The 18,715-nt window shown below is 37.4% G+C and overlaps 1 protein-coding gene across 4 annotated transcripts in view; it reads right to left on the bottom strand.

Annotated features, from left to right (window-relative positions):
* The window catches only part of MSH4 (mutS homolog 4), a 33,342-nt gene that overhangs the window by 9,853 nt on the left and 4,774 nt on the right, over positions 1-18,715 (bottom strand). For 3 of the 4 annotated variants that reach the window (XM_079982311.1, XM_079982308.1, XM_079982309.1), the window contains 10 exons: positions 15,383-15,543; positions 14,667-14,777; positions 11,160-11,275; positions 7,449-7,622; positions 5,576-5,748; positions 4,922-4,989; positions 3,221-3,295; positions 1,646-1,710; positions 710-879; positions 396-532 (listed from right to left, as the gene is read on the bottom strand). In XM_079982311.1, coding sequence (XP_079838437.1) covers positions 396-532; positions 710-879; positions 1,646-1,710; positions 3,221-3,295; positions 4,922-4,989; positions 5,576-5,748; positions 7,449-7,622; positions 11,160-11,275; positions 14,667-14,777; positions 15,383-15,543 — 1,250 coding nt within the window. The remainder of the gene's footprint in view (positions 1-395; positions 533-709; positions 880-1,645; positions 1,711-3,220; positions 3,296-4,921; positions 4,990-5,575; positions 5,749-7,448; positions 7,623-11,159; positions 11,276-14,666; positions 14,778-15,382; positions 15,544-18,715) is intronic. The other variant, XM_079982310.1, reaches the window with a different exon arrangement.

Raw genomic sequence — 18,715 nt, 5'->3', positions numbered from 1 at the left:
CCCCCATGAATGATCTTGACAGTAACTTCAGCATGGAGACTAGTACCGTGACTGGCTGGATAGTGGTGAGGAGTAGTTCTTAGGACAGCAGCATGGTAAACACTGGGCTAGCCCCAAAAGGGGGATAGAGAAGAGTTACAAAATCAGTGATCTGCACATCAGAACTGATAGCCTCAACATCAGAGAAGAGATGGCCTGAAGCACAGTAGTAAGTAGTAGTGCATCTGAAGCTGGATCTTGGCTGGACAAAGGGAAAAATTGCTGCCATTTATCCAGTATTAATTGAGGCAGCAAGGTTGGCATGTTAGATGTGTAAATAAGGGTGCATTCTACAGCCATCAAATCTCGATGTAAATTCACTAACTATAATGTCCCAACAGCTCCAAAATGTTTACCTTGGTAAATTCTGAAGGAAGTTGACCATTGTGTATTGCTGCACAGTCAGCACTCATCTGAATAAAAAATCCTCGTGCAGAACTGAAGCTTGTTTTCAAAGGAAGGTTGTATTTTTCTGCAAGCTGTGCTATCATTCCTTAATAGCAAGATGCAAAACAAAAACATTTTATAATGTAACACAGTAAAGTTCATCATAATTTCACAAAAATATTGACAGAAGTACTATTTATGCAAACAAGTACAGGCTATGATATTGCAGAAAAAGTATATATATTTAAAGTACCCAAAATTAAATACCTAAACAGTGAAGTACCTGCAATATCATCCACAATCTCAGTGTATGTTCTTCGTGCTATATCAAGAAATTCATTTATATTAGGCTTCACTGCATAGCATTTCTGTGTTCTCATATTCAAGCATCCTTTTGTGTATCTTGTATCATCATTAATGACAGTTTTAATCTTTTCAAGTATGACTCCAAACCTAGAAATATATAAAATTGGGGCAATGTCTTTGCCATATTTTACAAATGCTGTATTTATCTAAAAGTAATGTAATTAAAATATTCAAATCCAAAACCTCTATACTTCATATTCACTGGGTTGTAACCAAAGTTGTCTGTACCTAAGTGGATTGGACTTTCACTTTCACAGCAAAACAGCAAAACTTTGCCTTCCTCTCCTTTCCCCTGCAGCCCCCTGCACACACTCAAAATTTGCTCCGGCAGGTTGGTGGAGAGGAAGGTAAAGGCCTACTACATGAGTAGAAGTCCACTCTTCATGCTGAATTTTGATATTTTCAAAACCCTAATAACATCTTCATATATAATGCTGCACGATCTCATGTTAGATACTTTGCATGGGTTTCCTAAATATAGGAATTATTTTCTTGGTCAGAATTATTTGTTTACTGGCAATTTTATTGAAATCAATAGCATGTTTTTTTCTTCTTTAATGTGAGCGCTAGTTTTTCACCCAAGTATTCTTTTTCATGGTATGCTTTGTTTCTAACTAATCAAGTTAGTTATTTTCTGTCTTTCAACAAGTTTTCTGCTCTTCCAGTCAGCCACTCCTTCAATAGAGTCAGCTTGCAAGCTGGCCCTATCTTTCAATGGGAGGAGGAGCAATCCGAAAGGGTCTTGAATACCTTCCTTACTCTACTAGAGAAAATAAAATGCACATTTTACAAAAACAGGGTGCAAGAAATAATAACATCAGTGTCAAAGATGTTTTAAAAAATAAAACAGTACCTGTTGTCTTCCAAAGAACTATAGTAAGCCTTTAACAATGGTGTTTTATAGCTTTTTAAAGCATCCTGTTAAAATCAACATGAAAAACTGATATATTCAAGTGTACAGAAATGTTAATGGATTCAATACCCTTTCATTCATTTAGGTTTAACTGGAAAAAACAGCTAATAAAATCTGTCAATATTAGATGATTACATAGAACAAGATATTTTCTGTACGCTGAATTTGTAAGTACGGTATAAGAGTCAATTTAAAATAAAAATCTAAACATTAGTGTTTTAACCTCTTGGCTGATTATTGTATGAACTTGGCTCACATTCCAGGAAATGCCATAAATATAAAGAACAATCTTGCGCAAGATAGAATTTTATTGCTTTTGAATTCTAATCAGTTTATTTAAAATAAACGGGAGCTCACCCCATCGCAGGGATTCGAACCACTGACCTTCTGATCAGCAAGTCCTAGGCTCTGTGGTTTAACCCACAGTGCCACCCACGTCCCTAACTGGCTCATTAGGTGATAACTAATGTCTCACAAGTAGACTTCCATTTGCATGATGAGACTACCCCTTTCTCTCTTCCACACACTCCCAAGAGAGGTCGTTCTATCTTCTGGAACAGATTTTGGGTGTGTGCAGGGGGTTGAATGGCGGGTGGGGGGACTGTTCTACAATGGTGTCCATTTCACTGACAAATGGACATATTGGATTTCACCCATTAAAAACACGGGAGCAGAGAGAGAGTGCTACAGCCACCCTCGCTCTCAAGGTGCATTAATTACTTCCACAGCCCAGGTAGCCTTTTCTTCCAGACAAAATGTAGTTGACCATGATAGATAATGGTCATATATACAGAGCATGGATCAAATTGCTCCAATAATCCTATCCACATCCTCAGCTCACAACTGAAAGACATCTAAGTAATAAAGTACTGATAAAATTACTCCCTGGATACATTCTGCATTTGTATCCTTTCAAAAGTGGGATCAAAGTTGTGAGCGATTTCCTTTGCAAAATACCTTGTATCATAGAAGGCCTCTGATGGCACAAGGTAATCATGGGGGTGGAAGGGATAAAATCCTCCTCACAAGAGCTTTGCTGGATATCCAAGCATAGATTTCTAGCACAGAGTAGGCTCCAAGATGAGCTCTAGACAATGACTAGCCATGCTTACTCCTAATCATCTATGTTGTAGCTGTCTTTTTAAAGCATACAATTGTCAGGCCAGCGTTCTGGAGATGAGTAGGAAGTGATCAGGTAAATTATACAGGGGCAGGCAGCCTAAGTAATCAATTGTTCAGACCGAGGAATAATGCCAGGAAGCAGCTTTCCAGCACTAGGTGAAATAATAGCCCTTTGTTATTGGATGCCTAGTTGAGATGCAATAATACCATCCTCTGGCCATCTGAGGTGGTGAAGCACAATAGATGGCAAGCAACTGGTACCCTTCTCTGGCAAACTAACACAGTGGCACAGATGGTAAAGGGCCTGGTTCCAACTGCAGGAGGACTTGGTTTTAAGACTCATAGGGCCAAATGATAACCGTAGCTGACATTTAATGCTTCAGGACAGAATACCTTCAAAGGTTCTACAAGTTCCAGGGTGTGCTTCAGATAAATTAAATTTGTTATCTTTGATTCAGATGCATTAACCTGTTAGAAAGCAGAAAAGGTATAGACTTTATCATTATTTTACTGTTTGATTAGCATAATGTGGCCTAGGTACTGTTGTGCTTAATATAATTGTTGCCTGTTGTATTCATATTTTTGTATTCATATTTTTTTCTGTATGAAGCATGACCACAAATGTTAGGAATGTTAACTGACTTATTTCCTTTCTCCCTAATGAACTGATCACTTTGACTGGCACTGTTATATCACCATCATTTAGAATCATCTAATATTGACACTTGGTGATTCTATGTTTATCTGTTTTTGAAGTGAAACAGGAGCCTCTTTCATACACTTTGGGTAGGGAAAAAGAAATATACACCCACACCCGCACCCCAGTACTTAGCACCTACCTGTTCACCTAGGCAACACCTTAGTGGTCAAAACTTAACAATCTCATTCTATGGTGCTATGGAGAAAGGGGGAATTTATTGTGGACCACCAGCTTGCCACTTCTAGTAATCTATTAGAAATGTTCTAGTCAGGAATTTAGCTTTAGTGTCATGAAGACTAAATAGTAGCACCTATAGCTCTAGGCAGGCATGTATAATTGACACTTAGTGAAAGATAACATAGTAGCAGGTCTTAAAAGAACAGTAATTCATAGGGTTCATAACACGAGCGACTTCATTACTGGATAAAGGTTGATCTGTGAATTCTAGTTTTATTGAGATGGATGGCCACCTATCATGTATGATATAGTTGAGATTTTTGCATTGCAGGGGGTTGGACTAGATGACCCTTAAGATCCTTTTCAACTATACAATGCTATGATTCTATGATCCTGTGGACTCTTGCCTTCTACTTCACTGGCCAATATGACCACATTTCTGAATCTGAAACCCAGCATTTGGCCTCCTTTTTGGGTGGATGTGGGCACCTTATTTCTTTTTCATCTGTTTGAACTTTTAAAACTTTTGTGTCATTGGTACTTTTTTCAAGTTAAAGTATTTTGTATGCTTTTTATATAGAATTATTTCACTTTTTGTCCTTTTTATTATATATGTAGTTTTATTCAGTCACCATTTGAAAACATTCTTTTATTTGAATTTTCACTGGAGCTTGTACATATTTTTTTCTAGTGTTATATTACTGGAGGCCAAAACATTATTAACAATAATAACAATATTACCCTCTTTGTTGTAGGAAATCATTATTTTGGAGATTGGGACTATGTGCCTAGTGGTTATAACCAACAAACCTAATACCTAAAAATAATTTGATTTTCAAAAACATAAAGTGTAAGTGTAATTCAGTGAAAATTAAACACAGAGAAATGCCATTAAATTGTGTGAATTATTAAAATAAATATAGTATGTTAAATTAATTTTTATTAGTAATTAATGAACGTTTAAAATATGTTCAATACCCTGTAATTGCAAACTTCTAGAAGTCTAATAAAGATTTTTATCTCATTTGTACTCTGGTGTGAAAGTACTCAAATTTAAATGGTAAAATTTTCATTTAGTGCTGCAAGTTATGAACTGAGCACACACATCAATTAAGAAATTTGTCTACAACAAACACAGAAGTGATCAATAATAAAAGGAAAGATAAGTGGCAGCTATTTATTTACCATTTATGAAGTAAAAGTATTTATAAACATACCGTATCCTGCTTTGGAATTTGAACTAAAACCGAAAGTAGTTGATCAGTGTCCAGGAATCTTGAAATAACTATAAAACAGAAATCAAGCAATCATTGAGCTCAAGCCACAACCGTTATATCTGATTTACTGTGATTTAATCCTATTAATATACTCAAGGCTAAACTGCTTTAAATCTAAAATTAATACGGCCAAAATGTTAGACAGAATATACTTTTTATCTTAAGAAACATTAAATTTGATCAGAACAGCAACATTGGGAGAAGCTGTTCTCTCATATTGTTTCATCAATCTGGATAATCCTCCAAAACTGCTATTGGCCTTGGGGAGGGGAGGGGAGGGGAGAGGATACAGATATATCATTGGTATCATAATTCACTTCTTTGTCATTGGTAGCTAGCTTGGAAATGTGGTGCAGGAAGGAAGAGTTAAACACTCCTTCCCCCAAGCCCCACTGTTGCAATCAAATTTGGAGATCCCTACACTTAAAAACTTAAAAACAAACATACATACATACATACAGCGATCCACTCATAACAAGCTGAGAATGAAGCAGCAACAATATTCATCCTGCTCAAAAGCTGTGATTAATAGAAATATGATACCCATTATTAAAGGAAATATGTTATCCATTCTATAAAGCGATATTTGATTACCTGACTGAAGACCCAAAAAGAGTTCCTCTTCCTGAAGTAGCTCTTGAACAGAATCCAACCTTGTATTAATGGTATCAGCATCAATCAAAGGCTCTAGAATATTAGATCGAAGTCTCCGACTTCCCCCTGGTGTTTTAGTATAATTTAGAGCACCAAAAAGAGTGTGTCCATTCCTTTGCAAAACAGCACAGTTGGGGGGGGGGGGATCTCATTAAGAAGTTGATACAAAACAATTTAAAAGTTCTACAACTGCTAACACACAAATCACATTCCAAGGCTACACTCGTGCTCCTTCAATATGCGGAAAGCACAGCAGTACCTGCCATGCCACCTCTATGAAATGCATGTTGCTGCATTTATTAACAGAAATTTGCACTCGAGTGATGATGGAACCTCTGCCCCCGCTGCATCCAGCTAACTGCACAAAAGCTTGAAATATTTCTGGAAATATTTAGTAACCATCTCTCTGTGTGTAGGCGCTTTTCAATAAGGGAAAGAATCAGAAGTTAGAGGTCTAGGAAAGGATGTCATGTACAGGAAAGCACTGAGTGGCCTTTGACATCAATATCATATTGCACCCAACAATGCAGCTGCTCTGTGGGAGTAGGGGAAGATTATGCTGGAGGTCTAAAGTGAGCTGCTCCAAACCTGTTCTTCATGTGCCAAAGAAGAAGAGTACAGTATTAGCACAAGGGATAATAGCGGCAATTATTATGCAACAAGTATATGACTTACTAATACAGTTTCAGCATATAGCTATGCATTTGTTAAAGACCCAAGTCATGCATTTTGCTTATTAGTGTGTGACTATAATACATCAAAAGTTTTCTTCTGAGCAGTGAATTTTATTTCTCAGTGAAAAGGAAGTAATTTACTCAGACAGTGCCAAATGAAAATATTGTGATAAGAACAAATGAGAGGAAAATTTAACTAATCATTTGTACAGATGTTATCAAGAATATTAGAATTGTATGTTCTGTCAAGCAAAAAGAGAGAGAACAGACTTCAGAAGAATATATTGAAACTAGTACCACATTTACCATTTCTGTCTGCAGTGGGAAGGAAGAGATTAACACAGAGAACTGGGTGGAAGCAGTTAAAGTTAAAGGTTCCTAAGTAAGAATTAATGGTGGTGGCAGCGGCACTAGTTTAGGAGAATCACTGGAGCTGGAATAAATATCCCTCTTCTCTCCACACCTCCGATGACTCCTTTTGTTGTTGTTGTTAAATACACAACTTTGAAGGAAGAATCATGGGACTGCTCATCACATGTAGCATATAATTATCCTAATCACAAACTTTAAAGGAAATGGTACATTCAGAATGGAATTTATATCATGTTCAATATGGAACAACAAATATCTATAAAAAGAAACACAGGATTAACCAGGGGGGAGTGCACTTGAGGGGAGAAGCTCTTTAGGACCTCAGGGATTCCTACTGCCTGGTGTCCAAACAACAATCACAGATCTGACTTCACTCATTGCCTAAATACACTGCTAGATGGGAGCAATCACATTTAGAAAACTGTGTGCACCTTTTGCTTAATAACTTTATTTATTTATTAATTAAATTTCTATACCACCATTCATCTGAGGATCACAAGGAAGTTTATAATATATTTTTTTTCCCTAGAATAAAGTTCAGTCTGTGGCACCTGCCCGATAGCACCATTGAAGCCCTTCATGGGTGCCATGGTTGGTGACACCTGGGTTAGACTGAAAAGACCAAAATATATTTTTAGCTGAAAAACAAACTTTATTTTTTAAAACACCGTAGGTATGCATCAACATCCACCGGTTGTTGTATAATGCAAATATAAATTCATTTCTATCTTCTCTATACCTTACAGTCGTGAAATGAAACATCTTACCTAGGATTCCTATTGTTAGTTATTAATTCAAGGTTTATGGCTGACGTTGAATCAATCATTGCTGTTTGCTCACTTCCATGGAAACTAATCTTAAGTGACTTAGGTGCATAAACTGAATTTTGTATAAACTCAACATACTTCAGCACAGCTGCAACAGCTGCCAGACAGTAGTATCTATGAAATTGTAAGACAAAATAAAAAGAAAATTGCACATACTATTGTGCATAAGCTTTTAAGACTTACGGCTTACCTAGCTTTGAAGGTAGAAACCCTGAAAATATTAGCTGGGATGAGCTAGAGTAAGGCTTTCAAATAACTCTCAGAAACTGATAATGACATTTGAAAGGTCCTTCTTTGAAAGATAGTAAATCACATAAAATATCTAAAGGGCTCGTTTCTCCCATACACATCTGTCTAGCTGTTAAGATCTTCTCCAGGGCTCACTGCTGAGTCCTCCCACCTTCAGAATCAGAAAGCTATAAAGTCCAGGGCCTTCTCTGTGGTGGCACCTTGTTTCTGGAACTCCCTCATTTTTTATTTAGAGCATTTGTAACTTACTCTTCAGCAAAAAGAAGTTCCTACAAAGGCTTACACAAAATCAGTTAAAATAAGAGAGTCTCTGCCTGCAGTCTTACATATGAAGGACACAAAAGGTGAAATGGTCAGGGAGGCAAGAGGATTTGACTAGCATCTAGTCTGATAGTCTTTCAATGGCAGCATGCCCTGCAATCTCCCAAATCTGCTCCTGAGCACTGGGGGAACCACCAAAGCAGATCAGGGGGGATACGTGAAGTACATGGGAGTGGGGAAAAATTGTTCCACAAGTAGCAGTAATTCTACTTTTGCAATAATGTCATTATATACAACCCAAAGAGACTTTAATAATTTACTTTGCAAGAAATACTTGTGAGAGTATAACTTTTTGCTTTAAAACAACTGAGGAAGGAAGGGATGAAATATATTTATAAAAATTATGGATGGTATGGACAATGCTAAATATATTCTCTCTCATCATTCTAGAACTGGGACTCATCTAATTAAATTGATTGGCAGTAAATTCAGCATAGATGAAATAAAATACTTCACAGTACACATAACTAACGTATCATTCATTTACGCAGGGAATGGAGATTTCATCTAGCTTAGACATTTTTTTAAAAAAATTAAGCTTACATGAATTAATAGTGCTTATTCCATCAGTCATCAACCAGGAAAGCAAAATATATTATTCATATTAAAGGCAGTGTATGTATAATATCCAGATGCTGGGGAGGTGGGGCTAAGGATGGCTATTTCCAAAATACCCGGCTTGTTAATTTTTCAGAAGCAGCTAGTTGGCTACTGTTTGAAAGCAGAATAGTGGATGACATGAATCTTGTCTGATCTTCCAAAGCAATTCATGTGTTAAGGGAAGAGCACGGAATATTGCAGATGGTAAACCATCTGAAATAATTTCCTTTCTGTGGATAAAGTTGTCATGTTTGCCTGCTCTACAGGAATGACTCACAATCTCCCTGTCAACACATCTTATTATAATTAAGAACCATCTGTCATCAATGAAGGCTCAGAGATAGGACAGGTGGAAATACTACTTAGCCAATGTCCAGCTGGGTTTTAGTCCTGTTACAGAGACTTTATAAATAATTTGAAGTCTTGTACTACATAGTTATGGGTAGGGATGTAATAAGGCATCATTCTCTGTCCTGCCCTGTATTCTTCACATGCAGCACTGTTTCCATTCTGCTGCAGTTAGTCTTCTATTAAAAGCTATGTTATTCATCTCTCTGTCTGCTGGTGAAATTACCGTATGTAACAAGTGTAACTTATTATGTAAATTATGTTGTCATGATGTTATTTAATCACATTCATTGAATGTGGAAAACTACTTGGGTATCATTTGCAGACTGAAAGCAACAATAGTAAATATGAATCATATTCAATGGAATGATTTCTGTTCTGGACGTAAGTGAACATTGGCAATTTCTATACTGGTTTCCGTTTTTGTTGGAATTCTGCAGCATCCCTAGTTAAGAGGAATTTTAGATTGAAATATGGTAAACAATTAAAATTCACATTCAACCATGCAGCATAGTGACCTTGGACAAACCACTGACATACAGCCTTACTTAACTCACAGTGTTGTTGAAAAGCTAAAATGACAATAATAAATTGAGAGAGGGTGAGATATAAGTGAAATAAATACATTTAAGGCAGATACCTAAACCATGTCCTGTAAAATTTGTAGATCACAGTCTAGAAACTGTTACAAAAGATTCAAATAAGGTTAATTAAGAATGAAAGCTAATAAAAGCAAATGATTTGGAAAAGTGATCCTGGCATATGCCCAGAGTGTAAACTTGAGACAAAGCCAATTTTTCCATTGTCTTGAATGTAAAGAGATAAAGCATAGTGTAAAGTCATACTTGGTGGTGATTCAAACACTGTAGGAGTGGACTATCTGAAATGAATTTATATAGGCATAAATTGCTGAAGCTGAGCAAAACTTTGAAGCTACAATTGAATAATAAACAAAAACAGGAACAGAGAAGACAATGCATTACTTTATGCAATTGTTCTTTTTCCAGCAGAAGCAACAATTTTGGCTTATACGCCCTCTGCTGGAATAAAACACTGGTTGCACATATCAAACAGCAACATAAGAACACAACTTGGAGCTATAAAGGAACTAAAGTGATATAACTAATGAAAGATAACTGACAGAGAGTCTTTCTTAAGACATTCCATTAAGGAAAACAGCAGCTTCACAGCAGTTTAACACTCTAATCCTAAACACATTTACCTGGAAGTATTTCTATATAAACCTTATTTTCATGTAACGTTTTTTGATATCACATCTTTCTATAAATCCAACCCACAATTATTAAGGAGAAGGTTATACTGAGCCAACAGAACATACTCCCAGCTGCTTTATGCAGAGTTAAGGTTATAGCCAACTAAACCATTGCACATGTGAAACAAGAACCAAGAACTCAACAGAAATTCCCTTCTTTCTCTTCCCCCGGCCTCCAAAACCCCTTCCGCCCCCAATCTATTGCAGAGGCTTGGAGAAAACCTTAGCGCACTCTCTCATTATTTTATCTAGTTGGTGTAAGAGTCAACAACATCAAATTATAATTGGTTGGTAAATGAAATTTCAACGGGGATAATGATTACAGAAATGTTGAAAGCAAACAATGGCTTGGATCCAAACCTGCTTTTCGGCAAGTACAATGGGATTTCATTGATGCAAGGCAGCTCAGTTCCTGCTGATTCACCCTCCCACTGCAATCCTCTGTGCTATATTCTATATGCTTCCAAACACTTCCTTGCCTTCAGGAGTTGCTTTTCAGGATGTACCAGGGGATTGTGGTGAGAGGTGTGTGTGGAAAAACCCTAGAATTCTGCTCATGTATCTTTGGTTTCAACCCAACGTACAATAATAATTAACCCAACATATTGGGCCAAAATCAATCATTATTATCAAAAAGATATATATATATATATATATATATATATATATATATATATATATATATAAAGTTTTATGAGATATTTATATTAACATATATAAGTATTTTAAAATATTTAGATCACTGTCTGAAAGCAGTAGACTAAAAACATTGTAGGTAGATGACCAGCCTATGAACTGCGAAATTACTAAAAATGTGGCACATCCAAAGATAAACTCGTAATTTCTATTTACATACATACTTGGACTGAACTTCCATCAGAACAGTGCTGAACTCAGGTATACATAATTGCGCAATATATTCCAAGCCTTTCGTTTCATGGAAGTATTTTCTTTGGACTGTAGTGAAAGTCACATTCTGGAAAACAAGCAAAGGCAGGATTACAGAACGTTGCTCCAATATGTAGAACCTTTCATTCCAATGTTCTAAAGAAATTAATAATTTCAAGCAGCAAAGCGAATTATTTACTTGTAAAGTCCCAAGTCTCAATATTTGCATTTTGCTGTGGGTGAGATTCAGAAACACACATGTGCACTGAATGGATCATTTTTTTAAGCCTTTGATTATGTTTTTATTTTATTCAATTTTTAAGTGCCCCTTCAACAAACAATATCCTGAGATGGTTTGCATACATCAACATATTATAGCACAACTAATAGTAACTAATCAAAATAAAACACTTTCCCACAGCTTCCAAATGTCAATACAAATTAATTAATCAGGTATCCTGCTTCTTTCCCAATTGTTCATTTTTCCAATGCAGTAATTAAAAATCATGGCTCTTTCCCCCTTCCACCACTCTTTTTCCTTCAAATAGCCTCTGGACGTTCCTGTGTAAACTTTGGCAGGTTTCTTACCCTGGGGCACCTCCCTCATAGTTTGAACCCCCAGGAAGGAGGAGGGCAAGTTCCATTGCACAGCCAACAGTCCTTGTGCTAGCAGATGCACTTGATTGGATACCACCCCAATGGTTTCCTACATGAAAATCCCTGGATGAATGTTTGAGATTTGGCAGGCTTAATCTACTCTCGAGGGGCTCCTTTTTCTGCAATCTTGCCCCCCCCCCAAGATATAAGTGTTTGTAGATTCCCCTTTAGAGTTATTGGAGGCATAGCAGAGCATCAGATTTAAGAAATCAGATTTGAATCTAAATAACATGCTGAATCAGAATAACACAGATTGGCCTACTTCCAGATGTTGGAAACACAAGGTGAATCCTGCACACCTTCATAATATAGTTTCTAAACTATGGTTACTACAAAATGTTTTGCAATTGTTTGAACTGAGAAATTAGTAGTAATACATTGCTAGCTTCAAAGGAGTTTAAGCATTAGTCTGAGTCATCAGTGAAGAAGTTGTCGGTAGGAAATTTTTTTAAGAACACAAATAGGCTGACTGCAGACTTTGTTGTTTAATTATTATTTTAAAACTACTTCAACAATTTGCTTTAAATCTACAAAGCAACTGGCTCCCTTAATAATAAAGCAGTGCTAATTTATGGGCTCTTCTGCACATCTTTTGAAAATACACCATTTTCCATATCTGTTTTGTGCACTGTTTTGCACTATTGTCTTTTGTGGTTCTATACCACAAGTGATCTCACATTCCATGGTAAAAAGGTTCACATTTCCTGCTCATTTTCCCCCTCGGCTCTACTGTTGTGTTTCTCATGTACCTCTCATCACCAAACCATAAACTAGTTAACGCTTCTTTGTCAGTGTTTTCTGAAGATATAGGGGGGATGTGCTCTCTGCTTCTTTTTCAGTATTTCCATCACATTGTTTGATTATTGCTGTGTTCTGATTAAATATTATTGTTTCAGCAATGTACGGTACATTACTATCTGACCCTGGTTTCATCTTTCTCTGCCATGCACATTGTTTGTCCTGAGTATTTTTCAGCTCCAGATACTGCACTCTGACTAAACATGGTTGCTAGTGTTATATGTCACCCCAATATCCTGAATGGTGCAAGATTTCAGAGGTCCAAGAACTTACGTAGGGTCTGTGTGTCCTTTGGAAATGAGGCACGGCAGAGACTGTAGTATCTTTACAATATATGGTTTATTTACACGTGTATACAACCAGAGTCTAGATGGAGGGAGTTCAGAGCATTCACATTCCAGTAGGGTCTCTGGCTTCTTGCATAGGTGCAGCAGTCTTGTATCCAAAACAGCAAAAAGCCATGCTTTCTGTCCCATGGTGGCCCACTTTCTCAGCAGCTTGCAAACTCCAAACTGATTTTCCTGCTCCCTTGCATCAGGCCAAAATGAAATCCTAAACCTTTTCCAAATTGTCTCTGCACGCTAACACACAGCTGGAGGAGGGGCTCCACTTTCCTTGCTGTCTGACACTGAAATTCCTGATGACCCATCTTTTGTTAGGCTAATGACTTGGCCATCATCAGCTTTGTTCTGCCAATGATCCACATTCAGCTAGCTGTGCCAGGCTGGACTGGCTCGTTTAACATACAGTGGTACCTCGGGTTACAGACACTTCAGGTTACAAACTCCACTAAGCCAGAAATAGTACATCATGTTAAGAACTTTGCTTCAGGATGAGAACAGAAATCGTGCTCCGGTGGTGCGATGGCAGCAGGAGGCCCCATTAGCTAAAGTGGTACCTCAAGTTAAGAATGGATCTCCAGAACGAATTAAGTTCTTAACCTGAGGTACCACTGTATGTTAAAGGGAAACTGTTATGTTAGCGCACTCAAAATCCTTTCCACGCTACTTGCGGTTAGGAGGAAAGTGGGTTTCTGCTCTAGAACATGTGAAATATCAGCAGGACAGAGGAAACATCATGTGATCACTTGTCCCAAAGTGCAAAGACAAGCAAGGTTTGAAGTGAGTTTGGGGTCGTGCAGATGAGCCCAAAGCTGAACAATCCTGAGTATGTATTCTTACATAACAGATGAAATGCCTTACAAGAATGAGCCACAGTCCACCTAATCCAACATTGTTTGCAAGAATCCCAACTACAAATACGAGTTTTGTGTTCCACTAGAATTTGCCTAATGGTCCAGTCTACCTTCTGCTCAAAAATAACACTACTTTGTGACAGAATGCACTTTTGGGTAGCGTCCATGGTATTGGGTGGTAATTAATGGTCTATTCAGAAAATTTATTCTATTATGTGTATTTCAGATAAAGGAAATAGTTCAAGCAGCGGCTTGGCTTTGTGGCAATGGTTCCAAATGTCATTCCAAATTTACTTACCCAAAAGTCCTAATACTAACAAATGCCTTTGAGGGTAGAAACATGCACTCATTATTATGGAAGATCCTCTAACCTACCATAGGTTTACCAATACATTACAGTGGTACCTCGGGTTAAGTACTTAATTCGTTCCGGAGGTCCGTTCTTAACCTGAAACTGTTCTTAACCTGAAGCACCACTTTAGCTAATGGGGCCTCTTGCTGCTCCCGTGCTGCCAGAGCACGATTTCTGTTCTCATCCTGAAGCAAAGTTCTTAACCTGAAGCACTATTTATGGGTTAGCAGAGTCTGTAACCTGAAGCATATGTAACCTGAAGCGTATGTAACCTGAAGCGTATGTAACCCAAGGTACCACTGTATAATTTTTCTTTCTATTATGCAAGTGACAACAACATGCAATTTTCCCCCCAAGAAGGGTTTAATTTTATTTTTATTCAGAGAAGGTAAATGGTTCTTCTTTAAGAAATTGGGCTACAACTACTACACAAATACTTGTCAAATAATATGTTAAATAAGTGTTCCTTGAATGTACCTTGAAATTTTCTGTTATCAAGCTGAACAATTTTGTTGCATTTCCTGTATCACATGCAGTATTTGACATGATGATTTCCAAAGGTGCTAAAATTCTGAGTTTAGTGATAACCTAAAAAAAAAAGTAACATGATGTGATAAAAATATTTACATGAACAGCTTTTATAGCACATGTTATTTATTTATTTGTTTATTATTAAATGTGTGTGTGTGTGTGTGAGAGAGAGAGAGAGAGAGAGAGAGAGAGAGACATAATCAGTGTGCACAACAGTGTGTAACTACAGGAAAAGTATTTGCACCTTTAAACTGCAATCTCAAACATGACAGAGGGAGTCAACAGAGGGAAAGAAAAAGAAAAGGGGGGACTGAGCAAGAGAATGGTAGCAATTCAGTAACATGTTGTTATCAAGAATCATAGACTTGCTGTCATTTTGAGTAGCTTCCTAGCTCCTTTATTCCAAAATCTCTGTTTGGTCTGTCAAGGCAGACAAAGCTGAGACCTAGGATGAGAAAGCAACAAGTGCAGAGCAGGGGCACACAGGGAGAAGGGGGAAGTTCCATTGTGTGATTGGGCCTCATTATGCACACGCAACAATTTAGGTAATCCTGTCCAGTGAGTCAATGACTGTAATTCTATGCCAAGTACATGCAATACCTATTGACTTCAATGCAAGGGGGACTTAAGCAGTTTATATACAAATATATATCCAGATTTACCTTGGCATATGTTGTATTGTCTGCAAACTGAGATAGCACAACTTCTGGATTTTTTAAGTCAATACTTGCCATCCCCACTTCACCTCTGGCAAGACCTCTCCCTTCTATTACAGCCACAATAACAGATGCAGCATTGTGAACAGAGACTGAAGACGATGTAACTGTAAAAACAGTGAGATACATTAGGCAACCTGACCTAATCTAAACTCTGCTCCAGCTCTACAAAAATTAATGGAGTTTGTTACAAGCAACACTTGATTGTTCATATTGCTGTTTAAAGCATGTGCTTCTCTCAGGTATATCAAAACTTTGAAAAGCCCAAAATAATTTATCTTGAGAAAAATCACACATGGTGCAACATTTACAGATAAGTGTGCAGTATATCCAGTGGCGTAGCGTGGGGGGTGCAGGGGGGGCCAGCCGCACCGGGCGCAACATCTGGGGTTAGGGCAAATCCACGGGTTAGGGGGCGCAAATCCACGGGTTAGGGGGCGCAAATTACTTGCCTTGCCCCGGGTGCTGACAACCCACGCTACGCCACTGAGTATATCATATCTATGTAAAACAATAATGTGTATAAAGACAAACATAAGCAGTACTTTACTAGGCATATATACTTTATAAACAACTGTTTTTAACATTAAGCATTTTGTAGTCCCACTGATTTAAGAACTGCATGTGCTTTTCTTGCTCATTAAAAACAGAGGGCAAAATCCAACATTGAATGAATGAATTGACTGATTTCGGTCACTGATCAGAATCCAACATTGTACCAATGGATTTTCCCTTCCTTCCTTCCTGCGGCAGTCCCCGCCAAACTGCTCCAGTGAGTCCCCAATCCTCCAGAGTAGTTTGGGAGTTCATAGTGGATGTAAGGAGGGATAAAGGAAGGGAACTCCCATTTGCACAAGATGCAATCTATTGCACAAGTGGAATATTACGCAATATGGCTGAACTGTGCTCCATAATTTTTAAGTCTGAAGAAAATTACTCATAAAGTTTCTGCATTACTTAGTTAGTTAGTTAGTTAGTTTTATTGCAGCAAAAGCCAGCAACACAGAACACCACAAGGTCAAACAAAAGGAAATCATCAACAACATAAAAAAAAAATTACACAAGGGAACTTCGCAGTGTGCCATTCAGCAAAAGAGATTTACGCTTCCTGATTGCTAGAGTGCAAAATTTGGCCACCTCATATGATATTGAGCTTGAGGAATCTTCCAGAAGGTATTTTCATAGAATTTCGGGGGAGGATTCCAAATAATGTTGTAGGGGTATAAATTTTGATAAAAGCGGCAAAATAAGTTGAACTCGTTCTTCACTATAAAATTCGGAAAATAGAAGGATATGAGTGACAGATTCTACCTTATTAGACATACAGGGGCAGAGACGCACATGCATTGGTGCCCGCGTAAATTTGCCATACAGCACTGCTGAGGGCATTGTCTCAAAGCGGGCTCTGGAGAAAGCCCATCTATAAGCTTCGTTAGTGATGTTAGTTAAGTAAGGGGCAGCTGCAAAATTAGGCCAAGCTTTTAAACATCTATACGTCTCCGGGAGTAGGGCGTCTTCTTGTTGTAATTCGACATCGTAAAGTCTCTGAGTGATAATTACTTTTGCCTTGTTCAGAGTTCCATTAAAAAGATTTTCAGGGTTTAGGCCAATTTGTTTGATCTTGTTAGTTATTTGCATAAGCCAGGGAGGATAGGGAACTGCGGCCAGGAGGTAAGGTAACAGTCCCTTAGGATTGTAATGGATTTTCAGCCAGAGGGATATTGCTTGCTCCCAGACTTTTAATTCCACTCTGGGCAGTCCTGCCTCTTGCCTTAAGACTGCATTAGGTGTACACTTTGGGGTAGCAAATAATGATCTTAAGAATTTTGATTGTACTGTTTCAAGAGTCTTAAGGTTGGCAGAAAGGCTAATTTGAGAGCCATACAGGAGTTGGGCTAAATTACTTACATAAACCAATGCCAACCTTTCTATTAGACCCCAGTGCCTATTAAATAATGCCAACATTTTCTGGTTTATTTTATAGTAAGAACTGTTTATGTGTGTTTTAAAAGAGAAAACAGAAGCCCGAAGACAGGTCAGTGCGAATGTGGAGTTTTGAAATATGAGGGCTGTTGCATCCTGTCCACTACAATGGACAGGATCCAATCATTCCCACATGCATGAAGAGGTATGTTTGCACAGCTTCTCCCTTTAATTGGACCCATGTTTAGCAGAATGCTGTTTGTGAGATGAAACAGCTGACCATTTATTTACAAAAAAATCACTAATTTTTTATATTGTTCTCATGCTGTTTCTCAAAACAATTTCCACTACAGTATTTGTGAATGGCGTTGAGGGAAATCGGAATAACTTAATACTTTTTGTGACCTTATTGTCAAAGTGCTATACTAACTAATTTTACTAACAGGTGAATGGTATGAGCCACTACACTAAGATTTGTAGATGTCAAATGCAATACCAGAGGCCCAGTCACACACCAAGCTGCAATCCAAGAGCAGTTTTTATTTGTAATAAGTGAACATTCCTCCCTTCCTGGCATAGTTTTGCTAAGCAAAGGCAAAAACAAGGTACTGCATATCAGTGACAGACCATTAAGTGGCATTTCAAGCAATCCTCTAATGCTATTCTCCAATACAAAATGGCATTTAAATGCTAGTGTGACAGTAAGAAAAATGGAACTATCAGTTAACAAAACATTTAGCTGATGAATAAAATGACGTTGTTTCTAATGTAATTATATTTTCAAAAATATCCCAAGAATTGTCTAGGTAATTATTTTTATTACAAAATACCTTAAGGGCCAGAAATTGACATTAAGAAATTATATGCAATGTGGTTCACATGTCCTAAATGATAGTTGTCACATCATGTTCAGTCATACAGCAGATAATGCTTACAACAGCACAAACTACAAGTATGTTAATGGTAAATCACCAGTCAAAGCATCAGTATATGTTTGCTTCTTTTGTTTAAAAACACGTTCTGTTGGTGATTACAACACTAGAGAACTCATCAGTCTTTTTAATCAAATGTTAATATGGAAAGTAATATCATCATCAATCTTTTTTTCCATTTCAGAATCATGCTCACTATACTGGCAGTCAACATCTTCATCAATGTCAACTCTCCTCTTATTTATCTTTTTGCATACTATACAATGGAGAAGGCATTCAAAACTGCTTGCTTTCCCACTCCCAATAATTGAATAATTATATTTCATTAGAATAGCTTAGCCTAACAAAATATATAATGTTAAATAGTAATTCTTCTTTGTGGTTGTTAACTACTATAACCATAGTCAGGTTTGCTAGCTGTAAC

The sequence above is a fragment of the Podarcis cretensis genome (genome assembly GCF_951804945.1).
Source record: "Podarcis cretensis genome assembly, chromosome: 6".
Classification (NCBI taxonomy): domain Eukaryota; kingdom Metazoa; phylum Chordata; class Lepidosauria; order Squamata; family Lacertidae; genus Podarcis; species Podarcis cretensis.
This window is presented reverse-complemented; position numbering and strand designations above follow the sequence as displayed.